The 19,033-nt window shown below is 42.6% G+C and overlaps 1 protein-coding gene across 1 annotated transcript in view; it reads left to right on the forward strand.

Annotated features, from left to right (window-relative positions):
• LOC125485682 (testis-expressed protein 47-like) overlaps positions 1 to 14,090 on the forward strand; it is a 20,475-nt gene extending 6,385 nt beyond the window's left edge. Inside the window, exons 4-7 of the mRNA XM_048609704.1 lie at positions 2,338 to 2,396; positions 7,648 to 7,849; positions 11,336 to 11,495; positions 13,982 to 14,090. Coding sequence (XP_048465661.1) covers positions 2,338 to 2,396; positions 7,648 to 7,849; positions 11,336 to 11,495; positions 13,982 to 14,025 — 465 coding nt within the window. The 3' untranslated portion in view covers positions 14,026 to 14,090. The remainder of the gene's footprint in view (positions 1 to 2,337; positions 2,397 to 7,647; positions 7,850 to 11,335; positions 11,496 to 13,981) is intronic.
• The last annotated feature ends 4,943 nt before the right edge of the window (positions 14,091 to 19,033 follow it).

Here is a 19,033-nt window from a genome sequence, read left to right on the forward strand (position 1 = left end):
CTGCTTGGCCTGCTGTGTTCATCCAGCTCTACACCTTGTTATCTCAGCCTTTCTATTCAGTTCTTAATTAAATCATCACAATCACATTCTTTGGAGCTGTTGAGAAGTAATCTCCAAATGACTTCACGCACACAGAAGGTGCCAATGTTCCCAAGGTGGTTATGGAGTGTTGGAGGCATGGTCATTTACTATTGGAATTGCAGTTTTGTTTTCAGTGAGAATTGGACATCTTTTTTGTTGTGTTAATTAGAAGTGGGCCATGCTATTTGAATACGTTTGTGCACGTGTATGTGGTGTGGCTGGAAGTGATAAAATCACCCAGTCGTGTCACCATGGTTGGAGCACAAAGAACTGTCTCACAACAAAGTGCCAAGTGCAATTTCTACACTGTCTTTTACTAAGTGTGTATGGATCCAAGCCCAGATATTACAACATGGTGGCAGCAGTGGTGGATTAGCAGCTTTAAAAGAAGTGGAAAGGAAGTATCATGCTTTGACTCTTTGTCTCAACTAGGCAGTCTAGGAGAGCCTAACAGGCAGTACAGGAGATTTCATTTTTTATACCTTCAAAGGATGTGGGGGCATCACTGGCTAGGCCAGCATTTATTGCCCAGAAGGTAGTTGAGAGTCAACCACATTGTTGTGGGCCTGGAGTCACATGGAATGTTGGCATTCATTTCAAGGGGATCTGAGTATATAAGCAAAGATGCCTTGCTGCAGTTGTAGAGAATCTTGGCAAGACATCACCTAGAGTATTGTGCACTGGAGTATTGTGTTTTGGTTTCTTTATCAAAGCAAGGACATACTTGTCATAGAGAGATTACAGTGCAGGTTCTTCAGATTAATCTCTATGATGGTGGGATTTTCTTGAGGGAAAGCATTGAGGACACCGGGTTCGTATCCTCAAGAGTTTCAAAGAACGATAGGTGGACCTCATTGAAATTTACAAAATTCTGACTGGGATTGATGGAGTGGCTGTAGATGGCATATTAACCAGGCTGCTGGGTCTAAGACTAGGGGGCAAAATCTCAGGACAAGGGACAAGCTATGTCAAACTGAGATGAGAAGGAATCAGTTCATTCAGAAAGTGGTGAATCGTGAAAGTTTCCACCCCAGAGTGCTGTGGAAAGTTGACCATCACACAGGTTCAAGACAGTAAGTGATAGTTTAATGACATTAAGGAACATGGAGATGGTGATGGAAAACAGCATTGAAGAGTTGACAAGACATGATCTAGAATGGGCCGAATGGTCTACTCCTGTTCTTTGTTTTTACATGGTGACATGTAAAAGATTGATATCTAGCTTCCTACTTCACTTTGAGGTACATACATGTCCAACTGGAAGTCCTCAGGTTAAAAGGTTGTGAGGCAATGTTAGGTAGGAAGTCTGGTAGCGAAGAAAGAGGGAGAAACCACAGGAAATGGCACTTCAGCCATAGACTCAAGCTAACTACACCCAAAGGCAGACGGGAGACCCTTTGCCAGAAATATCTGCCCTGTTGTGTAACAAGAGACAACTTGACCAGAGAAGAAGAGACAGACAAAGGTGAATATACAACAGATTGTGAACAACTATTACATACAAGCAGCCTGGCAGAACAGATTTACTCAGTGGCAAAAACAGAAGCTCTCACAATAGTGAAATCCATATGTTCAAGCAATCCTGAGAAACGTCGTCTGAGCATGTGACCTGACAGAAGAGTAGGTGTCATCACCTTTGCATTGCAGACTCGCAAGGACATATGAAGGGAGTTAACAAACCAGTTCATTCCCTCATTGACTTGCCAAGACACTGCCTAGGTACCTAGACCCTGAAACATGGGGAGAAACGTTCTCCTTGAACAATACAACCATTTTATCTAGGAATGCTTCAAAGCCTGCAGAGGTAAGGTCATCAGCACATGACAAGCTCAACATAATAATGATCCATGAGTTGAGTCATGTGAAGAATTGTAAAATTTCAGGTACACGTTCCTTCATGAAGTCAGTCAAGGTCCTTCAAAGGATGCACCCAAACCAGTTCAACACAATAGACAGGATCTACAGCAACACAGTTGTACAATTCAGGGTGGCAACACAGTTCATTGACTTGCACTTGAAGTGTAGTGTATGTGGGCAAGTTAAGGTTAGAGGCTAAGACCACAGTAAAACTTGTTGAGTACAGCTCCACACAGACCACTGCAGTTCTGTGACCCCCAGTTAGGAGTGTATATAAGAATAGTCGCTAAATAAAGCACCAAGTGCAATGTCTATGTTGACACTTTGACTAAATTTGTATTAATCCAAGTACAATATTACAATTGTTCTGATAACCACTTTTCCCACTTTTCTTTTCAGTCTTCCATTGATGTGCTTTACTGTATAATCCGGGATCTCACCAACCAATCTGATGAAGGGTGAGCTTTATTCTTTCTCCTAATTTTGCAGTGGATCTTGTATAGGACAACTTTGCTTGGCTAAAAAGTAGACTCAGAGAGCCATTACAACACAGCAGGAGGCTTTTCAGCCCATTAGGCTTGTAATAGCTCTCTGGAGCAATCTCCAGTTGCATGTCTCCCACTGTCCTCTGTAAATTTATTTCTCTCAAGTGCCCATCCAATTCTCTTTGAAATCCTTGGCTATTTCCTTTCCCGTTCGCTTAATTAGCAGCAAATTCCGGATCATTATCACTTGCTGCATAAAATAAAACTTCTTCAGATTTTCCCTGTTATCTTTTGATCAGTATTCCCTAGTTCTTGTACCATCACCTAACAGGAACAAGCCTTCTTTGGCCATATCATCAAAACCTGTCATAATCTTGTACCCCTCTTTCTGATTTCCCTGTTGAGTGTGCCTGCTGGTCAGTGTACCTTTATGACACATGCTCATGATATCGTCACTGTATCGTTGCATGTAACCTGAGGGTCTAGAGGTCTCAATAGATCTCAAAAACTAAAGATCTCAAACAGGCCTCAGATCACTTGAAATATTACACACTGCTAGAAGCATACTTCTATGTTGTAATCTACTAGCTTAATGATAGCCCAGACACTTGTGTATCTAAACAATGTAATGTTTGTACCAAATAGCCGTAATAAATGTTGTTGGATTCTGCAATACCACAGTATCCACGCCCCGTTTCTAATGTTACAAGAGATGGTAGAAACATTACCCCATCAGGTAAAACATTGCTTTGGAGACAAACTCTCACCACTCCCCTCCAAGAAGAATGACCCCAATTTCTCCCTTCTGATGTTCTAACTCAATTCCTTCATTCCTGGAAACATTCGGGTAAATCTCTACACCTACAACTTCATTTCCTTCCTAAAGCATGGGGACCTGAACTAAATGCAAAACTATTGTTGTACCTTAACCAGAGCTATTTAAGGGTTCAGTAATTAATTCCCTGCTTTGTTAAGATAGGTGTGGCTAATATTAAAAACTGTTTTGAGCAATGAAGGGAAAGCTTTGATCGTAAATGCTGTCAAGACTGAGGAAAGAAATGCATTACTAATCAAACTCCACTACTCCAGTGGTTACACATTAGTATAGATGAGTTGATTCAATGATCAAAATGGACATTTGCTCCTTTTCTTTGTTTACTACTTTAATAAATGAAGAAAAAATGCTACTTGTTATAATACAGTGGCAAACATTAAAGATATAATATGGAATAAAAACTATATTCCCTTAATCCAAAACAGAAATACACTCACACAACACAAAAACAATAGCCTCTCCAGAGATGCTTATTTTAAAATCTGGACACAAGAAAAGATGTTCCTGTTGATCAAGGTTTGAAACAATACTAATAATCAATTCTTCAGCAAACTATATGAATAGCTAAATAAATTGTGAAATCCAGAAATGCCTGTAAATACAACAGTTGGATCACATTATTATACCTTCCAGACACTCTGCCTTAGTTCACTGCAGCTCCTGGTTTGGTCTCTTTGGTTACTCAGCCTCACTGGAATGAATTCTCCCCATTTTTTGGCTAAGTGTTATTTTCAGGGAGCTTACAGAAGAGTTTCTCACCATGGCACATGCCAAATTTTCTCATTCAATCCTCTACAGCTCGCCTCATTGGTTATGTACTTGGCATCCACAATGCCTTTCTCATCCAATTGTGCAGTCACACAGACTGAAGTGCTCACTGCTGCCAAGACCCCCTAGTGTTCACACTGTGGGCACCATAGTTCTAACCAGTACCAGCTGAAATCCTGCCAAGCCACAAACTGTCCTTCAAATCCTGTCACTCAACTGTTACTATGGAGGAGATGCCTAAGAAGTTGATAACCTAGTTCACTGAGCTCGTTGTCTTGGTGGATGGGGTGATGGCGAGGAATGCAATTGTCTTTCTTCCATACCATCAAAGGAGGCTGCAGCACCAGGCACCACCAGAGACAGCCACCTGGCTCAGTGCAGTGTCCCTGAATGAAGAATTGTAGCCCGGATATGTAGAAAGAAGGTGACTGACCTTCTGCACATGCCAGGGCCTCTGCCATTATCATCCCTCTCTTCCAACTTACTCTCACTCTAACTCTGCCATTGCACACACCTCCCACCAATGCTAATGATCTATCACTCTCGCTACTGCATGCAGCATCTTTATTCAATGTCTATATCCACCTCATGCTCCGAAACCACTAAGTCTTCCTACCTTCAGTACTTCCTACCCACTATTACTATCCAGTGTCCCCTCCATTGAAGACAGCATGATGGTGACTTGCAGAGAAACCACAGTACAGCATCCTCCCATGCTATACTAAATCCCAACCATATACTCTCTTCACAGTTGTCATCCCCTGCATATCTGAACAGAATAGTTTCAATCAGTTCAGCTTTGTACAGTTGTATATCAAGGAAACAAACAAAACATTGGACCTTGACTCTATCTAAGAAAATGAAAGATTTCTCTTATACATACAATACTAATATTTACATATATTTGAGACACTGGGAGGGTCCAATAACTGAACGGACCCCCATTTACCTTCAGCAGGAAGACCTCAGACAGTGGTCTTTCCCCACTGCGCTTTGGCGGCAGCTGACCCAAGCTTTAGTGCGTCCCTCAGCATGCAATCCTGGATCTTGGAACGCCCTAGTCTGTAACTCACGGTCAGGGTCAACTCCTTTTTCCGGTAGACTAACAAGTTTCAGGCAGACCAAAGAGCATCTTCCACCAAATTGATGGTTTCCAGGCACGGTTGATGTGCATCCGAGGGAACATACCATAGCCCACTGACTGATGTGTCCTCAACTTTCCAGCCATAATCCCGGACCAGTTAGACTGACCCTGCAGGACTGACCTCGACCCATCCCCCAACTTCATGGGCATAGACCACCAAATCCTGATTACACCAAATGTCAATATTTAAAGTGAATCGCTAAATTAATTAAATTAACTGCTAGACTATTAAGTTCAATATTTAGATTAAATTGGCTACGATCGGTCCCTGGACTGAGATCATGCCCTTGACTGTGATAGTAGCCTCTGACTGACCGTAGACTCCATAGTGTAGCTATGTAAATGTTCAACCATCTTAAGAGCTACTGGTTAAGTCTTTAAAATGCTGTTGCTCAGTCTTTTCAAACTTATCCAATGGCTTCAGCCCACTCGATGAATAAAGTCATTTTGAATAAGGAACATGGTCTTGTACCGCTATTCATGGCTCTTCCATGCCCATTCATCCAGTATACACTATGTAAAGAACCAGCGACCTTGTGGTAACTGTGCCATCTATAAAATTACTTCGAAATGAAACACCCGTTCACTAATGTGTTAAAAGCAAGGTTTTGTGACAACCCTCTAAAATGACAATCAAACAGACTTTTAAATTGTGAATAACAGAATCTCTCACCACTTCTCACACATTTTAATCACGTGTAAATAAACATTGAGACATTGACAAAAGAATCACAGAAAAAATAATTTATAATAACCACATAACAATGTCATTAAGCAAAGTTAACTTACTAATAAAAACAAAATGTTGTAGTTGCTGGAAATCTGAGATAAAAACAGAGAAGCCTGCAGAAACTCAAGAGGTCTAGTAGCGGCTATTGACAGAAAGTTTACGTTTTGAGTGCAACATGCCTCTTCCTTGGAACTTTAGGTTCCTGCAGCACTCGCTGTTTAAAGTCATCAGTTCTCTCTAGCTGTCTAAACAGACTCCCAATGAGTTAATCCTTTTCTGAATCTGGATTCTCAGCTAAGCATATATCCACTATGTTTTTTTGGGCTAACTGCAGCCATTACGTAGTAGCAATGTGAAACAGTCAATTAATCACTTTGTAAATACAGCCCTAGCCATTTGCTCAACTTGCAATCTCGACTCAGAAATCGATCACATCAAAGCTGTCCTGCTGGTCAATGCTTTCCTGATCAGATCACAGTTTGTGGTGCCTCATGCAAACTCGTAATGAACCGAGGCTATCACTTCAAGACAACAAAACAGTGCCTGGTCTACTTCACATTAAATTAGACAAGCAAGGTTTCTCAAAAGATTAAGCAGGTTAATGAAGCCATTTCATGTTTATAAAATTCAATGGTAATGTGAGTGATATTTACCATGGACAGATGAAGTCATCAACTCGCAAAGATATTCTGCCTACCAAACATATGAAGTATAAAGTTCAGTGTCAATATGTCACCAGGTATGCCGGCTTACAGTTCAATGATTAGCTGAGCAAATGAAACAGTATGTTCCTTTAATTGTTGTGCTAGGCCCAGTGCAGACTGTACCCAACGAGCCCACGTCTGCAAATCCCAAAAGAAAACATCCACTGCTAAGGGCGATTCCATGATTAGGCAGCACTTCCTTAGCAATCTTGGGCCGACCATTAGTTACACTAATAACTAGCTTAAGGTAATCAGTCAAGCTCATAGCATGGCTCAAATTACCCTTGCAAGAAGTGACATATTTTCATGCACAGGAACCTCTTTTTCTGAAAATAAAAGGAATATTTTTAAGGCTTGCACATATTTTTGAATTTGTCGCGATCTTAATTTACAATAAGATGGAAAGATTGTGACTGTGGACATAGAGCAGCAAATAACATCTTTACAAATTAAATGAAATAACATTAAATTCCTCAAACATGGGGCCCAGAATTGGACACCATACGTCAGCAAGGCCCAGGCTACGGTTTCTATACTCTCATGTCATTTCTTGTATTCTCTCACACTTATTAATGCCCTTTAAACTTTTCTTGAACTCTGTTTTAACAATTGTCACCCTAAGGGCTGTGGGTTGTATCATAACACATTACAATCTTCTGACATTCCCTCTAATTGATGCTTTCAGTACGGGTCAGAACTGTATGCTGCCTTGATCGCTAACAGTGGGAATAATATCCTCACAGTTTACCTTTTCAGACTTGCCCTCCCTCTGCTACATTGGGAAGAAATGGCCAGTGAATCTGCAGCCCCCTGGTATTTTGCTGATATTTTGATGAGGGTCTGGACAATAACCATAGACTGGACATTCAACCATGTACAGACAGTCCTCAGCACGTCTTTCTCTGATATTCTTGCCATATTATTCAAAGACTTCTCGCTGTGCTGACGCAACATGTCTCATATAAGATTTTGTTCTCCCTGCTCCCAGTTAGAAAGTAATGTTTCTCATTTGCCATGTTTCCTTTTACCTCTTTTACTCTTAGGCTGGTTCAGTCAGATACTAAGGTCCTTGTGCTGTCACACAATATCCCCGATCGACTGTATCGCCAATGGCTGCAGCGACCTGTGAATCTGCCTTTCACTCTGATGATGGACACTTCAGAGATGGAGCCCGTGGACAAACTGGTCACAGAATGTCTCACTCTCCTGCTGAAACTTGGGATTTACATCCAGCAAAATCCAAAGGTCAGAGTTTGAACCCATTCTGAAGCTATGAAACTGATTCCTGTGCTTGCATTTCAGGCAGCACAGTGGAGAACCCACTGGAAGTTATCTCACTGAGTCAATAGGCTGAATTTTAACAGAAACAGGCTCAGGGCCAATTCAGGGATCGTCTCTCTGTCTGAGCTTGAGTGAGTTCCTTCACACTGCCCACCTCATTAAGTACACACCGTGCCTCCATAGCTCCCCGCATGACCTTGTGCATCCTGGTGCTGGGATCATCTGGTGTTTATGCCAAGGATGCCATTATTAAAACCCAACTTCCTGGTACATCCATGCTGCCATTCTGCTTTGAGGTAGTGCCAAGGGTCAGTGCAGTGCCCACAGCCTGGAGGAGTGCACAGTAATGTATCAGGAAGGCTGAGGACCAGGGTAAGTCCCAGCATCTTCACCCTGCCAGCTCACACTCACTCTTACTCTGCAGTGCAACTCCCTCCTCACCTAAACTTCCTCTCAATATCACACCATCCCTCAGCAGTTGTTATTCACCCCAACCCCTACTAAACTACTAACACTTCCTGTCCTCTGCACTTCCTACTCATTCACTTCCTACTCACTCACTCACTCAAATTGCTCACTCCCTCACTCCCTCACACACTCACTACCTCATTCATTCACTTACTCATTCATTCACTCGCTTGCTTGCTCACTCCCTCACTCACTTGCTCACTCGGAATTCCTCACTACCTTTCCTGAGTGGCCCCTTGACTGACCATAGTCCCTGTGACTGCCCATTGCTATCAAACATGACAGCTTACCTGGCTATCTGTCTGCACTGAAAGACAGGGCAAGGCAGAGATGCTGTGACCATCCAAGTCATGCCAAGTGAGTCAGTGCCAGGAAAGCAATTGACGAGCTCTGGGATGTACCCTGCACCACTGCATGAAGTGAATGCCCTGACCCTGAACACAAAGTAAACTGGCAACAGCACCATGATGGTGAGCTCCAAATGGCAGAATTGAGCTCTGGTGTTATACTAAAGGTGAGTCCCAAATGTATCCTGATGATGTGGTGAGGTTGATGCTTTAGTGATACCAACCACCGTGGATGCAGGGCCCAGGCAATTGCTGCCCATGGGGTGTGATCTGCAAAGACCCTCCATGTTACTCAGCACCAGACAGTATCTCAGGGCATGATCCATGGGCATCAGTTACATGAACCTCTCATTCACAGACACTGGCATCTGACATTTGCCAGTCTCCCAGGATCCTTTTGGCACCTCATCGATCCAATTGCAAACAGTTTTACTGCATGGTGCACTGGCAACCAGCATTGGAAGGCTGATGCAGGGAGGGTTTATGCAGAGGCACACACTCCCAGCTCACTGATTGGACCAGGTTACATCTCAGGGCTGCTCGCTTGCTCTCTCAGCACTCACTCACTTTTAGTGGCTCACTTCATCCCTGCTTTGCTTTACCTTGTAGCACAGTCACACCTCCAGGCAGCTTGCCTTGCTAGTCAGCAGTCCTCAGTCAAAAGGGGAGCCATCTTGCTGTATGGCAGTGAGTTATGTCCATCTCCCACTAGTACAAAGTGCCAGCAGCTTATCCAGCAAACACCCTGCCTGGGCAGCAAACCCAGGCAACCAGGAATCAAACTCTGAGGGGAATGGCCCTCACCAAAGTCCATATAGAGGCAAGGGGTCCCAGCACACTCCCCAGTACCAGTCCTGGGGTATGGCCTTGGTCAGGTGTCTGTTCTTGGTCCAGACGTCCATGCCTCTGTATACTGGCAGGTGATATGTACAGGCATCCATCAAGGGCTCTGGGGACAACTTGTTCAGGGCTGTCCTCAGCCCACCCAAGGTGTTGGCCTGTGTCAGTCTGCCCATTCCATCCAGACGAACCAGGGGAGAGGGAACGTGGGGGAGAATGTTGCGCTGTTACTGTGGAAGGAGACTCAAGAACCTATTTTTGGTAATAGAGGGCTGTAGCTTGGGGGGTAAGGGAGGGATGACAGTTTGTGACAAGGAGGGGCAACTATATTTATATAGGGAGGGAATACAGTAAAGCATGGATGGGAATGGGATAAAGTGGAAGGGAATTTGTTTACAATCAAGTTTGGCAGTTCAATCCCAAGGGCAGTTCTGTCTGGATAGCCCAGAACATGCTGAGGGTCTTGTTGCCAGAGGCCTTTCTTATTGAATGATCACAGAGTACTACACACAAGCAGCAGCTTTTATTGACCTGCAGCAACTTGTTCCGTTGATCCACCATTCAGGTGCACCATAACTGTAACTGAGAGTTGCCCAAGTTAGTTAGATCCACTCCTCTCGACGCCACCATGTAACCTGTATCCATCTGACCAAAGAGGCTGGTTCCTCTCATTTTTCAATATTTCTATAATTCATACAGTAATATACACAAAATAATGGGGCAAAGAACAGTTTCTTTTAAGAAATCTCTCTGATGTCCGCTCCCTCCTCCCCTGCCACCAACCAGCCATTGCCAACAGCAGGATTTAAGATTAATCATCAACTTCTGGAGACTTCAGGACAGCCCAAGAGGGTTGGCAACGCTACAGCATGTAACGCCATCTCACAACTAAATATAAAGGTGCCCGTATTAACGGGGAAGGGGTATAGGTGGTTCCAGCAGCATGGAAAACCTGAAATGGGTGGCAAACAGGATGCCTGGCAAATCATAATGATCAGACATTATTACGATGAAATCTGTCAGTGACTTAGCTAAATCCAGTCAGTCCCACCTTGTGGTGGAAATTTAACAGCAGGGGAGTACTGATGGGGAGAAAGGGGAGTGGTTCAGGAACTCTGGATTTGGGGCGGCATGGTGTCTCAGCAGTTAGCACTGCTGCCTCACAGCGCCAGGGGCCCGAGTTCGATTCCACCCTCAGGCAACTGTCCATGTGGAGTTTGCACATTCTCCCTGTGTCTGCATGGGTTTCCTCCGGGTGCTCCGGTTTCCTCCCACAGTTCAAAGATGTGCAAGTTAGGTGGATTGGCCATGGGAAATTACCCGTAGTGTTCAGGGGTGTGTTGATTAGGTGGGTTATAGGGGAATGGGTCTGGGTGGGTTGCTGTGTGGGTCAGCGTGGGTTTGTTGGGCCAAAGGGCCTGTTTCCACACTATAGGGATTCTACGATTCTATGAAAATCACAGGGAGTCAGGAAAGCTGGGGCTAGGAAGGCTCAAGACTTCCTGCCGAGGCCCATTGCAAAAGGACATGGCAGGGAGGCACTGAGATCCGAGGGTGTAAATGCAAGTAGCCATCTTTAACGTATCTGCAAGCAGCTACATCTCAGTTTCCACCAGACTTGGGGCCAGTGGGTGTATAACTTAAGGTAACCATAGACTTACCAGAGCATGGGGATGCTGTCTCATTCGAGAGAGAGAGAGAGAGATACTGTTGTTGTTACTGCTGCTGCTAGTGCTTTAATCTGTAAAGGAAGTGGTCATTCAGCTGATAGTGACAGCACATTTCACTCATACAGAAGAACATCACTGGACCAAACCACACCGTACCTGAAGAAATCCGACATCTGATCGTCAAGGAGAATACCATCAAGGAACTGTGTAGCAGTTCAGAGCTGATGACTCCTCAGACATTCCTCGAATGCTATGAGAAATCAACATATGTCATCCTAGACTCAGGTAGGGAATCAGTTGAATGCTCCCTAATGTGGAACTGGGGACATTTCTTTTATTATTGGGAACTCTCACTGAACAGCAAGAAAGATCCCTGGTTCATGATTTTAACATTCCTGAAAAGATCAGGAGGTAAAGAATTTAACATTTTGGATCTTTGGAGATAAATTGAGAAAGAAAGATTACCAAAAGCCTTGATTTTAATTGGGTGAAGATGCAGGGGGTAATAAATATTTAGGATAGTGCATTTGGAATTTGGGAGGGAAATAGATTATTATTTGGACCAGAAAATCACCGATCAATGAAATATAAAGATAAATTTAGTACAAAGAGAGAAACAGATGCTAGAATCTGCAAGAGGATTTCCATGTAGATAAAGGGGATAACAAAATAGAGTTCCTTACAATGTGTTCCTTACCTTCTTTCTAATGCAATATATAAAATAAGCCAAAACAAGTAAAGAATCATTGTTAGATCAAATAATGAGTAATGAAACAGCGTAGGAAATAAAAGAGAACATTTAGGCATTAGTAATCATAATATAACGTGTTTCAAAGTGATTGTAGGGAAGGATACAAGTATGACAAGAAAACTGGCTAATAGATCGGAGACAAGCTGATTTTGTGGGTGAGAATAGAACCTGAGAGGGAAAATGGGCAAGATTATTTGCAAACAATGAATATCAATGGGAAATGTTTAGAATGGCTTTTGAGAGAGTAGATTATAGATTGGACTATTAACGAAGGGACAGTATAATACCATAAGTGATGATAGAGAGCAGAAAAACAAAAGAACTATTCTGTTTTGATATTTACCAGAGATATTGAACATGTGGACATGACAGTGATAAGTAATAAGATACGTGCATTTAAAATTTTAAAACTATGTTTAATAAGCCAATCATATTCAAAGAGGTTTAATCCCCACCTTCCCCAAATATATTGCATCCAGTAACATTCTCTACCAGTATATAGTACTGGGCATGGGTTGTTTGAGATAGTTTTCTGCCACCAATCTTCAATTGTCTTTGTTTTGTCTTGGGCTGACTTGCTGATTAAGATCAGAGGATATGCCACCATAGATTTTCTGCAGATGAGGTTCTGATCTTAGATAACATGAAGGTTTATCACATGACAGCAATAAGTACAACAGTATCACATGATATGAGTACAACTGCATTTGGTCAGACACAATCACCAGGATCGTAGGGAGCTGGTACAGATGCAACGATTTCCTGCAAAGGTTGGTCTAGAACTCCTTTACTCGAAAACTGTGAGACATCAGTAGAATAGGCGGAGCAGATATAGCATGGACATTAAACTCTTCAGAACCATTATCTTATAGAATATTAAAACTGCAGGCTTTCACAAGACCTCAAGGAAAAGCATATGTATTGCTTTTATTAATTTTGCAACAGATTTTCATGTAGTGCTAATAAGATGGAAACTGTAGGAGCACATGGTCAAACGCTGAACTTCATCTAAATGTACACTTCACCTCCAAGATCTGCAGAAGGGCAGCGGAGAGGTTCACTGTGGCTGACTATCTTATAGTCCCTCCTGGTGACATGCACAATAAAGAACAATTTGATTTAGTGATTTGGATATTTGTCATCAGATCATTTAAGTCACTTCATTGTAAATCTTCAATTTTCGGAAAAGTGGCATTAGGAAATATGATGGTCTCAAGCATAATCGTTTAAAGGTAAGATGAGAGAATACACTTCCATGTGCGATACCTTTGAAAGGTATGAAGTAATTACTGCATGCAATTTTTAAAATTATACAGAAGAGAAGGTTATTTTGCTCATCACGGTACCTTTCCGAAACAGCTATCAATATACCATTATATTTAATAACTCCCTTACACATATGGTCATATCAATAGAGTATCACAAAAGAGTAGACAAATACCTGTGAACCTTGATTAGAGGCAGCCAAAATCCTCTTCCTCTCATTTACTGGGGTAAGTTTGCCAATGCTTTATTCAGAAATCTCCAGATATACAATGCACAGCAGTGAACTTGTCTTAAAGGTACACTTGCACCCTCCTGTAGTACCATCAATACATTTCCTCTCTAATCAACATTAGAAAGAGCACGGACACCAGTGAATGTACTGTTCACCTACGGACCATGCCATTATCTTGTGATCCAGTACATATTACCACATTATACAAAACAAAGACACACGTTTAAAAGGAAAGCAAAAAAAGAGAAATATTTAGCTGTTGAAAATACGTGAAAGGATTTCCACCCAAACTTTTAATGGGTTATTTTTCTTGGAATACTGAAATGTCATATCACTGTACTGCCATCAACTGGTGGATCACATAAGTGACTAGCTGGTTGTATTCTATTCATTCAGTTTTAGTTATTAGGCACTAGGCATTCTGCTTTGTTCATGATTTGTCAGTACAGATGTAATTAACCTTAACAGATTGGATTGACAGTATCAGCTTCATCAATTGATTCTTTCTTTTTCATTTTGCAGAACTCATTTGGCCAACTCCTCTTCATCTGTTTCTTGGGGGTTAACAGATTCCTCTTGGATCTCTACGTCCAAGATCAAGCAAACAGCTTCCTGCAAGTTTCATTACACTCATATTTAAATATTCAAAGTGAATTACTGCTATTTTTATTTTTATGTTTACCTCTTGGTCCTCAAATTAAAAAAAAAGTTGTGACCTTAAGAATCTCTGCATTAATCTATTGAGCCTTCCTTGTGTGGAATCATGAAAGGAAGGAACCAATTGTGCTTTTACCTTGCCAATGTAGTCAGTACATGTACAGTACACCAGATGAAAAGAAAATTAATTATCAGCCAGTACTACATGTGAATTATTTCTAATGAAGGATCTTAGTCATAGAATTTTTTTTGTGGAAAAGAAAGCCCTGGCATGTCTAAACTACATCTGATTATTGTAATCCCATTTTTCTATTTGTAATGATCCCAACTGATGATACCACTGGGCAAGTCAGATTACAGAATGAAATCTGACTTGATAGAACATATGATGTCTTTTTATTTATATTTAGCTTGGCAGTCTTTCACTGAAACTAAAACACAAGGCTGCAGATTTGTTTTAACAATAGACATTTAATACACAAGAGATTTCTTTTTAAAAAGCTATCTAAATATAGCATGATTTAAAAGTATTCAAAAACAACAAAATCAAACCATCCAACACAATCAGTTTATGGTTAATAAAAATTCAGAGAAACTTTCCTTCCTTATCAAATCTGTAGGTTTGTTTTAACCGCTTCTCAGTTCTCGTCTGGTTGGTTGTGAGACTTTGATCTTTTGACTACTTACTCACTAAGAACATAGACTTTCTCAGTCCTTTAATAACTTGCAGAGTTCCAAACAAACACTCCTGCTTTTGAAGTTTTCATGAAATAAATCCTTACATTGAGGTAACTACTCTGAACAGATTTCTTTCAGTTGGGTCTCCTTCAAAACGAATCAACACTTTTTCATCTCTGACTTTTTCTTTAATCTAGAAACATTATTTGATCATTGTAAACTCAATAGCAAGCTAATATACCTGAGTGTCAACTCTCATGTCATTAAATCTTAGTCACTTGAAGGAAAATCAATGGGCAAAATGGAAGCATCATAAAGTGAGATTCTATGGGCACAGTGTAGACATGTAACTATTACACAATCGATGAGGGTAGTGCAGTGGATTTTGTCTACATGGATTTTAGCAAAGCATTTGACAAGGTCCCACATGGCAGGCTGGTCAGAAAAAATGAAGTCCGTGGGACACAAGGGAGTGTGCAATGAGTTGTACCCAAAAGTGGCTCAGTGACAGGAAACAAAGTGTAATGGTGAATGAACGTTTTGCAAATAGGAAGCTGTTTTCAGTGGTGTTCTAAAGGACTCACTGTTGTAGTCTTTGTTATTTGTGGTATATAGTAATGGTGGGTGTCTGAATTTCGCTGTCCAGTTTGCTGGTTGAGGTGGAAACCCTCAACTCATTTGACAAGAAACTTGGATCTGAACTTGAAGTGCTGTAACCAGGGATGCTACAGACCAAGTTTTGGTAAATAGGGTTAGAATGGGCAGCTAGTTTATCCAACTGAATGGCCTTATTCTGTACTGTAAACTTTCTATGGCCTGGGACACTTCACTGCATCTTTATCTTGCGATTAAAATGAATGGGCTCCAACAACCACAATCATCTTGCTGTGTGTTAGGTAGGACTGCAATCAGTGGAGAGGTTTCCCTGGATCTTAATTTTGTTAGGCCTCACCCTGTCAAATGCTGTTGTCAAAAGTAGCATTTTTTACCTCAGCCCTGAAATTCAGCATTTTGTCCATGTTTGGACTAAGGCTTTAGTGATGTTTAGAGCTAAGTGACCCTAGCAGAACCCAAAACAACTGTCACAGTAAATGCCATATTCTACCCAATTTTATGCAAAAACCATTTTTTTTCCAACTCTCCCGTAGTTATCTTGCGGTCATCTTATGCCAGTGTCCTCTTGTTAATACCTTAAGTTTTCCTATTTTCAAGGGCTCAGCCATTCACTTAATAAACTAGAGGGTTTCCTTCAGATGGAATGAGACTCGTTTTACTTTCTTGTTAAGGTTGCAACTAATTGTCAAGACAAAAACAGAAATTGCTGGAAAAGCTCAGCAAGTCTGGCAGCATCTGTGGGGAGAAATCATAATTAACGTTTCGGGTCGAGTGACCCTTCCTCAGAACTGATGGTAGCTAGGCAAATGTCAGTTTATATGCAGAAGATAGGGTGGAGGGATGGTGTAAAGAGTAAATGATAGATAGAGCCAAAAGAGAAAGAAGAGCAGTTGGACAGACAAAAGAATGATAACAATCTGGCTAGGAGGGTGAATAGCTGTTAATGGGGACCGTTAGTGGCTGACAATGGGTGATGTGTGGTAGTAGGCAATGTGATAACAAGGCCTGGTTTGTACGGTTGGGGCAAGGAAATGGGAGAGCTCAAGCCCTAAAGTCATTGAACTCGATATTGAGTCCAGAAGGTTGCAGGGTCCCCAGATGGAAAGTGAAAATGTTCTTCCAGCTTGCGCTGAGTTTCGCTGGAAATGTTGGCCAGGGAACAGGGTGGTGTGTTGAAGTAGCAGGAAGTTCAGGGTTTTTTTTTGCAGACAGCACGCAAGTGTTCTGCAAAGCATTCACCCAGTCTACGTTTTGTCTCCCAATGTAGAGGAGACCACATTGTGAGCAGCGAACGCAGTAGATTAGATTGTGTGAAGTACAGGTAAAGTGCTGCTTCACCTGGAAGGTATGTTTGAGCTTTTGGATACTGGGGAGGGAGGAAGTAAACAGACAGGTGTTGCACCTTCTGCAGTTGCAGCAGAAGGTGCTATGGGGCTGTTGGGGGAGGGGTGGGGGGTGTTGGGAGCGAAGGAGGAATGGACCAGGGTGTCCCGCAAGGAACGGTCCCTGCAGAAGGCTGACAAGGGAGGGGAGGGAATTATGTGTCTGGTGGTGGTATCTCGCTGGAAGTGCCAAAAATGATGGCTCATGTTCCTCTGGATGTGGATGCTGGTGGGATGGTAGGTAAGGACAAGGGTGTTCCTATCACTATTGTGGGAGGGAAGAGGGGAATGAGGGCAGAAGTGTGGGAGATGGGTCGGACCCACCTGAGGGCCCTGTCAACCACGGTGCTAGGGAATCCTCAGTTGAGGACGAAGGTGGACATTTCAGAGGCTCCCTTGTCAAAGTTGGCATCATCGGAACAAATGCGACAGAGACAGATGAACTGGGAGAATGGAATAGAATCTTCACAGGAAACAGCGTGCAAGGATGTATAGTCCAGGCACCTGTGGGATTCGCTGGGTTTCTCCTGGATATTGGCGGCACTTCTGCAGACAAAACCCCTGAACTTCCAGTTGCCTGCTACTTCAACACACCACCCTGTTGCCTGGCCAACATTTCTGTCTTAAACTTGCTGCAGTGCTCCAGCGAAACTCAACACAAGCTGGAAGAATAGCACCTCATTTTCTGCTTGGGGACCCTGCAGTCTTCTGAACTCAATATCGATTTCAATAACTTTAGGGCTTGAGCTCTCCCATTTCCTTACCTCATACTTACAAACCAGGCCTTGTTATCACATACTCCGTTATTACACAGCACCCATTGTTAGCCACTAACAGTCCCGATTAACACCTATTTTCCTTCCTAGCCAGATTGTTATCCACTCCTCTATCCAACTGCTCTTCTCTCTCTTTAGACTCTGTCCCCACCTATCATTTAGTCCTTACCCCCTCCTCCCACCCTAATTTCTGCATATAAACCAACACTTTCCTAGCTACCATCAACTCTGAGGAAGGGTCTCTCAACCCAAAACATTACTGATGCTGTCAGACCTGCTGAGCATTTTCAGCAATTTCTGTTTTTATCTCTGATTTACAGCATCCACAGTTCTGTCAGTTTTTATTTTGCAATTAATGGTGCTACCTGGTATAATTAGAAAGAAGAGTTTCTTCCGAACACATGAGGGCAACATTACCCAATATTTTGCCTGGCATGTGCAATTTGATGTGGCTAAAAGCATTGTGGGAGGCCCACACAAGGAACCTGCCTTGTAAAGATATCACTTTTCAATGCCTTCAGCACAGCTGTTGTCAATGTCAATGGACAATTTCAGCGCAAAAGTATTTTTTATTCAGTCTGTTTGCACAGGTTTATGACACATCTCCATGGTAGGCAGTCTTGAACTCAGACTGCCTGGCTCAAAGGAAGGGAAGGTAAAACTATGCTATGAGGGCCTCCCAATTTCAGTGAAATGCTGTTCGTCTGAAGACTGAAGGAAGCAAATTAGGCTTCACTAATTGTACCTGCAGTGTACGTAAACACACACAGGGTTTCTTGGCTGTTTTTAGTTACATCACAGCTCCTGTCAGTGAAAGAGTGTAATTTAAGCAGTCAGACTGTAGACAGCATTGCATTGAGATTCTTCGCAAAATTAGGTACAGAACTCGACAAATTACAGTCATTGTTTGTACCACTCCATCCTCACAATGACCTCTCACTGCTCCTGGATTCCTGCAACTATTCAGCTTTGGTAGACAGTCACCTGAACCCACTGCAACACATTCACTGACATTCCTTGATAACAAGGTATAGAGCTGGATGAACACAGCAGGCCAAGCAGCATCAGAGGAGCAGGAAGGCTGACGTTTCGGGCCTAGACCCTTCTTCAGAAATGGGGGAGAGGAAGGGGGTTCTGAAATAAATGGGGAGAGAGGGGGAGTCGGATAGAAGATGGATAGAGGAGAAGGTAGGTGGAGAGGAGACAGACAGGTCAAAGAGGCGGGGATGGAGCCAGTAAAGGTGAGTGTAGGTGGGGAGGTAGGGAGGAGATAGGTCAGTCCAGGGAGGACGGACAGGTCAAGGGGGCGGGATGAGGTTAGTAGGTAGGAGATGGGGGTGGGGCTTGAGGTGGGAGGAGGGGATAGGTGGGAGGAAGGACAGGTTAGGGAGGCGGGGATGAGCGGGGCTGGTTTTGGGATGCGGTAGGGGGAGGAGAGATTTTGAAGCTTGTGAAGTCCACATTGA

This window comes from Rhincodon typus, chromosome 21, assembly GCF_021869965.1.
Source record: "Rhincodon typus isolate 14 chromosome 21, sRhiTyp1.1, whole genome shotgun sequence".
NCBI lineage: Eukaryota > Metazoa > Chordata > Chondrichthyes > Orectolobiformes > Rhincodontidae > Rhincodon > Rhincodon typus.